At 63.7% G+C, this 7064-nt stretch overlaps 2 protein-coding genes across 2 annotated transcripts; both read left to right on the plus strand.

The window, feature by feature from the left end:
• Window positions 1–1946: 1946 nt before the first annotated feature.
• Window positions 1947–3853, plus strand: GJB1 (gap junction protein beta 1). Its single transcript, XM_009287618.1, has 3 exons — window positions 1947–2066; window positions 2838–3781; window positions 3826–3853. The coding sequence occupies exon 2, from the start codon at window positions 2850–2852 to the stop codon at window positions 3687–3689; it is 840 nt and encodes a 279-aa protein (XP_009285893.1). The 5' UTR covers window positions 1947–2066; window positions 2838–2849; the 3' UTR covers window positions 3690–3781; window positions 3826–3853.
• Window positions 3854–4623: 770 nt separating this feature from the next.
• LOC103905873 (gap junction alpha-3 protein) lies at window positions 4624–5598 on the plus strand. The gene is given in 1 exon segment (XM_009287659.2): window positions 4624–5598. A coding segment is annotated over 1 exon segment (975 nt).
• Window positions 5599–7064: the final 1466 nt, after the last annotated feature.

Genomic DNA, 7064 nt, shown 5'->3' on the forward strand with positions numbered 1-7064 from the left:
GTCGCGGGGGGGGGGAATTCCCCGTCGCCCCCCGCCACCCCACAGTGCCACCGTTCCATCTTCATGCAGGGGACAGTGGCACCACTGCCATCCTCATGCAGGGGATGGTGTGCGGTGTCCTGCAGCCCACCCCGGGGCCCCAAAATGCAGGGCAGGGTCATCATGTCCCAGCACGCTGCGGGGCCATACAGGGTGCTGGGCAGCAGGACCTTGGAGTGGGCCGTTAGCTGGGTTAATCGTTGACAAGCTGTTTGCCTTTCCTGGCTGCACTTTTACACGTTAAATCTGGGTGCTGGTGGCTCCCCAGGGACCAGCCGGCAGCCTGCAGCAGCGGATCAAGGTGCTCCAGGTGCTGGGGGTGCCCAGAGCTGTCCCCTGGGATGGAGAGCGGGGCTCCGCCATGGTGCATGTGCCTGGCTGACATGGCGGGGAGGAAGCTCACAGCAGGGGAGTGTGGCCAGGGAGACCACAGAGCTCCCACGGTGACCATCCTGGGGGGCTGGCCCTGCCTCAGTGCTGCGGTGACCCCTGGGCTGTCCCTGGGGGATGCTTGGCCACAGCAGTGGGTGTGGGTGGATGCCTTGGCAGTGTGAGCGCGGACTGGACACACCTGCAGTGTTTACTTGGCAGGCAGCAAGTCCTGGAAGGAGCGAGGCTGTTTGGGAGGGGGTGAGTGACGCGCTGGAGGGCAGTATAAAGTCCAGGGTGCTGCACTGGAGGCTGAGGCTGCTGTGCTCCCCGAGAGCTTTGCCTGTCGTGGTGCTGAGGTGAGAGCTTGGTGGGCATGGCACTGCTGCGGGGGTGGCCATGTGTCCCCCAGCTGGGGGACACTGGGGGGTCCAGGGTGGGGGCCACAGGAGGGCTTGGCCATGGGCCAGGGAGGGCAAAGCTGGGGGTGCTGACCCCCATGGGGGAAGCAGGGCGAGGAGCAGAGCATGGTCTGGGCACTGGCTGCCCTCCCCGCAGCTTCACTGAAGGGTCTTTGCCCACCACCGTTTGCACAGCTCCACGCGCTCGCACTCTGGGCTAAGGGGGTAGAGATGGCATTTGGGATGGCGTTGTTGCCCCGCCACCCTGCAGGCCCCCAGCTGGTAGGTTTTACTCGATGTGCTTAGGTGGGGACAAAACCCGAGGGACATGACACCATCCCCACAGGGATGGAGCACAGCGTGACAGTGTGGCTGGGACACCAGCCCTGAGGGACATGGGCACAGAGGGTCTGCAAGCACAGAGGCTGTTGCCCCCACCAGCATGTCTGAGCAGTGGGGCAGCGTCAGTGGCACCCCCATCCCCATAGAGGAGCGCAGCTCCTGCAGCGCATGGCTTTCAGCACTGAGTGCAGCCCCCGTTAACACACAGCCAGCATCACCCCGGCAGACTCTTTCCCATGTCCTTAACAGGATGGGGCACACGCAGGGCGGCTCCAGCGCCCTCGCAGCTGTTGCTGCTGGCACCAAACCCCTGGCAGCAGAGCCTCAAGGGCATGGCAGGACCCACGGGGGCTGTACCCAGCGCACCCAGACCCATGGGTCCTTACAGACTGCTCAGTGCCACGCTGGGGAGCAGCCAGACCCCAGCTCCAGTCATGGTGCCCCGTGCCATCCATGCGGCATGGGCACGCAACTGGGCTCTGCCATGCATCCTGGGGAAGGGACCCCCAGCCACCCTGGGTGGCCATCCAGCCCGGTGATGCCCACAGCGCAGGTCCCGCCAGGCAGAGCGACGAGCACCCCGCAGCCGGCAGTCAGGGAGGCCGCAGCCGTGGTTGGCACAGGGCGAGGTGGGAGCAGGGCCGGGGCCGGGCAGCGGGAATGCAGCACACAGGCACTTTGTTTGGCTGGGGTGGGCGGAAGTCAGGGTGTTGGGTCTGAATGCTAAAGTGTGTTGTTCAGGAGCTGATAAAGGCCCCATTGTATGTAAATAGTTTATAAAGCAGCATATGACTTCCAGTGCAGGGCAGTGGCGGATAGAGACGAGGGCAGGCGGAGCAGAGCTCTCTTATGGGAGACATGAGACCTTAGAGGGGCCACTGGGGGCAGCTTGCAAGGACCCTTCCTCACCGGCAGGTACGCACCGCCGGGACCCTCCGCAATGGGGATGGCCAGAGGGCAGGTCCCAGCCCCCCAGCCTCATGCTCAGGGTGGGAAGCAGCTCCCGGGGCTGCTCAGTGCTGGTGGGTGGCCCCGGCAGGGCGGGGGTCTGTACTTGGGCTGCAGGGTCACCCCATGCTCCCCAGGCAGGGACGGCTCTAGGAGGGTGGCAATGCATGGCTGCATGGGGGGTCACCCCAGCTCGGGGCTCCCCAGCCCCACTCCTGCAGCGAATGGGAGGGATGAGGGCAGGGAGGTGCTGGTGCAGAGGAGCCCATGGAGCTCCTTGGGTCCATCCCTAGCCGGAGAGCTCAGTGCTGGGTGCAGACTGGGGGTCCCTGAGGAGGTGTGGGAGCTTCACCCCCATCCTCTGTGGCAGCCGTGGGTCAGGATCCCTGTGCCAGTGTGGGGTGGCAGGGCAGGAGCAGCTGGCATTACAGGGCCAACCGGTCTCCTGCCTGCTCTAGCCAAAACGCTGCCCTGAGCTGTGTCAGCAGCAGGAGCCACGCTGCCATCCTGCTGTCGGTCCATCCTGCTGTCTGTCCATCCTGCTTCAACACTGTTGACTGCTTCATCTCCCGGTCCATCCTGCTGTCTGTCCATCCTGCTGTCCACCTACCAGGGCTGCAGCAGCCACCTGCTCCCAGGTCCCTCCTGGGGCTGCTGCCACCAGGGCCAGGACACAGTGGCTCTCAGCCAGGGGCCCTTCCCACTGCTAACACCGTCTCTCGCTGCTCGCTCCTGCAGACGTGAGGAACAATGAACTGGGCCGGCCTCTACACGGTGCTGAGCGGGGTGAACCGCCACTCCACTGCCATTGGGCGCATCTGGCTCTCCGTCATCTTCATCTTCCGGATAATGGTGCTGGTGGTGGCAGCTGAGAGTGTCTGGGGGGACGAGAAATCTGCCTTCACCTGCAACACCCAGCAGCCTGGCTGCAACAGTGTCTGCTATGACCACTTCTTCCCCATCTCCCACATCCGTCTGTGGGCCCTGCAGCTCATCCTTGTCACCACGCCAGCCCTCCTTGTGGCCATGCACGTGGCCTACCAGCAGCACCAGGAGAAGAAGCTGCTGGTGCTGAGGGGGCACGCGGACCCCAAGCACATGGAGGAGGTGAAGAAGCACAAGATGCGCATATCTGGCTCGCTGTGGTGGACATACGTCTGCAGTGTGGTCTTCAGGCTGCTCTTTGAGGCCGTGTTCATGTATATCTTCTACATGCTCTACCCGGGCTACCAGATGGTGCGGCTGGTCAAGTGCGAGGCTTACCCCTGTCCCAACACTGTTGACTGCTTCATCTCCCGGCCCACTGAGAAGACCATCTTCACCGTCTTCATGCTGGTCACCTCCAGCATCTGCATCGTCCTCAATATGGCAGAGCTGGTCTACCTGGTGGTGCGGGCCTGTGCCCGCCGAGGCCAGCACAACTCCAACCCCCCGTCAGGGAAGGGCTCCTTCTACGGGCACAAGCTCTCCTCCGAGTACAAGCAGAACGAGATCAACCAGCTGCTGACAGAGCAGGATGGCTCCCTCAAGGACATGCTGCGCCGCAACCCCGGGCTGCAGGAGAAGGGCGACCGCTGCTCTGCCTGCTAGGGCCAGTGCTGCGGGGGCTCCAGCCCTTGCCCCCACCCCACAGCCTCCTCATGGCCCTGTGCTGTCCTTGTCACATGGATAGCATCCCTCAGGTATATGGCCTCCATATCCTTGTCACATGGATAGCATCCCTCAGGTGCCGGTCTGGCCCTCCTGGATGGCCAGGAGGGCATCTGGGGCCATTAAATCTCCATTCTCAGGCGCTGCCTCCCTCCTTTCTGCTCTGGCCGGGACATGCTGGGGACTGGGGTACCAGTGTGGGGTGCCCACCCCTGCACCCTAGCCCAGGTGGGTGCCACGAGGGGCTGTGGGGACTGCAGTGCCCAGGCTGGGCTGGGGCCATGGCTGCGGTGCCCTGGCAGCTGGCATGCAGGAGCAGTGACCCCTGGGTGGCATTGAGCAGAGTCGAAGGGCTCGTGCTTCCCCAGCACCAGCCCCTGCAGCCCCAAATATATTTAGAAAAGTGCCCAGACCAAAAATAGAGGGAAAAAGTTTCCCCAGTGGCTGTTTCATCTGCCAGTCACAACGAAAGCCAATGGGGCACACAGCTGCCTCATGCCCCAATAACCCCATGCCCGCCGTCAGGTGGATGGACGGACAGAGCCAGGCGGACCTATCCACACCCTGCTGAGGAGCCGGGGACCAGCTGGGAAGGGGCCTCACAGCATCCTGCACCGCCCCACCGAGGGGAGCCGACGGCACGGGAGCACTGGGCTCTGCCCCACGCACCTGCCAACGGTGAGAGGGGTCCCCATGACGGATTGCCACTGCGGTGTCCCCCACGGTGCTCCCAGCATGGCAGGGCTGCTTTCTGCTGGAGATCTTTGCTCCTGCTGCCCTCCCCGCGACAGGTTAGGGCTCCCATGAGACACAGGGTGGGGACGCTCCAAGGACAGCCCTGGGTTGGGTTCCTGCACGCCCGCCTGGCCGGGGGATGGGGTAGCAGTTCTGCAGGTTGTGGGGTGGCCGTGTCTGGAGAGCGGCTGTCTTGCAGGGCACTGCGGTGCGTGCCATGGGGGACTGGAGCCTGTTGGGGCGGCTACTGGAGAGCGCCCAGGAGCACTCCACAGTGGTGGGGAAGGTCTGGCTCACCGTCCTCTTCGTCTTCCGCATCCTGGTGCTGGGGGCAGCTGCTGAGCGGGTCTGGGGTGATGAGCTGTCTGGCTTCTCCTGCGACACACAGCAGCCTGGCTGCCAGAATGCCTGCTACGACAGCACCTTCCCCATCTCCCACCTCCGCTTCTGGGTCCTGCAGATCATCTTTGTCTCCACTCCCAGCCTCGTGTACCTGGGCCACATCCTGCACTTGGTGCATCTGGAGGAGAAGGCGCAGCAGCAAGCGGCAGCACGGGCCAGCAGTGGGGCCAGGCGGCAGCGTGCCAGGCAGCCCCGGCTCCCTGCAGGGGACATGCGGGTACGGGTCTGCATGCGGGGGGCCATCCTGAGGACGTACGTCTGCAACGTCGTCTTCAAGGCTCTGTTGGAAGTGGGCTTCATTGTGGGCCAGTATGCCTTGTACGGGTTCCAGCTGAAGCCCCTCTACACCTGCAGCCGCTGGCCCTGCCCCAACACTGTCAACTGCTACATCTCCCGGCCCACCGAGAAGACCATCTTCATCCTCTTCATGCTGGGGGTGGCCTGCGTGTCCCTGCTGCTCAACCTGGTGGAGATCTACCACCTGGGTCTCACCAAGTGCCGGCAGGGGCCAGGCCCCAAGTCCCGCATCCTGCCCAGTCCTGGTGGCCCTGCAAGGTCCCACAGCACCTGCATCACCCTGCCTGGCAGTGGCAGCCCTGTGGCTGCTGGCAGAACCCCCCATGGCCTGGCACCCTTGGGGAAAGTGGGTACATGGCTGGGGGTGGCCAGTGGGTCCCACGGGAAGGCGCGAGTGGCGGACCTGGCAGTATGAGTGTGGCCTGCTGGGGTGCTCAGGGATGGGTGATGCACGGGCAGCCACAGTTGTGGTTCTGCCTTCGGGCCCTGCTAGGCTTGTGGCATGGACTCCACGGCCAGCACAAGAGATGGGCATGGCCCTGGGGACACGGCTCGGCCACTCCCTGCACTCCTGGGAGCAGCAGGGCTGAGAGTAGGACCAGGCTGGGGCAGGGGCCTGTCAGCCCTGGGGGAGCAAATAAACACCCACTGCACCTAATTTGACTCCTGCTCTGCCCACAGGCACCGCGGCATCGCTCTCTGACTGGTCCATCCCATGGCCACACTGCGTGGCCAGGGCAGGGCCACTACTGGGTTGGGTTGGGTTGGGCTGCAGCCCTATGGGCAAGGGACAGGCAGGGCATGTCAGGCTGGCACCAGCAGGCACGGGGTCAGGGGCCATTCCAGCATGCCAGAGCTGGCAGCACACCAGGGACCAGACAAGGTAGGAAGTGCAGGCAGCACAGGCAGGCAGAGATGTACAGGAGTGAGGTGCACAGCAGCAGTGGGACACTGGCCCTGCTTTCCTGCAGTGCCTACCCTGCCGAGGGGGGAAAAGCAGGGGCTGCCAAAAGTTTTCCGCATCTTTATTTGAAATGAATGGTTTCCAGAGACACAGGGTTAGTCCTACCACCCTGGCATCACTACAACAAGACTGGTGAGTGGCTCACTCTCCACATGGACACAGAGAACAGATGGCCCCAGGCCAGGGCCCAGAACAATATATACAGGCTCAACAGGAGACCCATGTACAGCTCAAGAAAACCGACCAGAACACGAGGAGGGGCAGGAGGCAGCAGGGAGCAGTACAGCTGGAGCCAGACTTGCCCTGGGCAGGGCGCTGGCACCCCGCTGCTTTGGGAGGGAGAGGGAGGCCAGCCAGAGCTCCTCACTTCTGCCAGTGGCTGCCTGAGCCCCCGGCCGGAGCAGAGGGACCCACCGATGGCACCTTGCACGGGGGAGGGGGGTTATGCCAGGGCAGGGGACAGTGCGGAGAGAGGGCCAGCGCTGGCACAGACCCATCTCCATCAGTTTTCCGCCAACTCAGAAAACATTGACAAAATTGAGGGAGGCAGCCCGGCTGCATACAAGGGAGGCGTCCCCGCAGCAAGGCCGGGTCTCTGCCTTCACGTTCCAGCACTGTCTCCCTCTGCTTCCCGCAGCCAGCCCAAACCTCTCCCACCCCTAGGAACAAGCCCTCCCCCTGACCCAACAGCTCTCGGCTTGCCCATGGTCCTTCCCCACTGGCTTGAAAACACCATCCTGCTGCAGCAGCAGCAGCAGCGCTACTGTTCCTGCTGTGCCACCTGCAGCCTCGTGAGGGGATGCTAAAGGAAGGACGAATTAAAAACCTTGGGGCCGCTGGTCCCAGACGGTGCTCTGCTGTATTGTGCGGCTTCTGCCCCAAAGCAGGGGGAGAGGGGATAGTGTCAGGGCTGGGGG

This window comes from Aptenodytes forsteri, unplaced genomic scaffold, assembly GCF_000699145.1.
Source record: "Aptenodytes forsteri isolate BGI_AS27 unplaced genomic scaffold, ASM69914v1 Scaffold265, whole genome shotgun sequence".
NCBI lineage: Eukaryota > Metazoa > Chordata > Aves > Sphenisciformes > Spheniscidae > Aptenodytes > Aptenodytes forsteri.

Bases quoted from the DNA above. Each gene is read 5' to 3' on its own strand.
- GJB1 (XM_009287618.1), top strand. From the start codon at position 2,850: ATGAACTGGGCCGGCCTCTACACGGTGCTGAGCGGGGTGAACCGCCAC.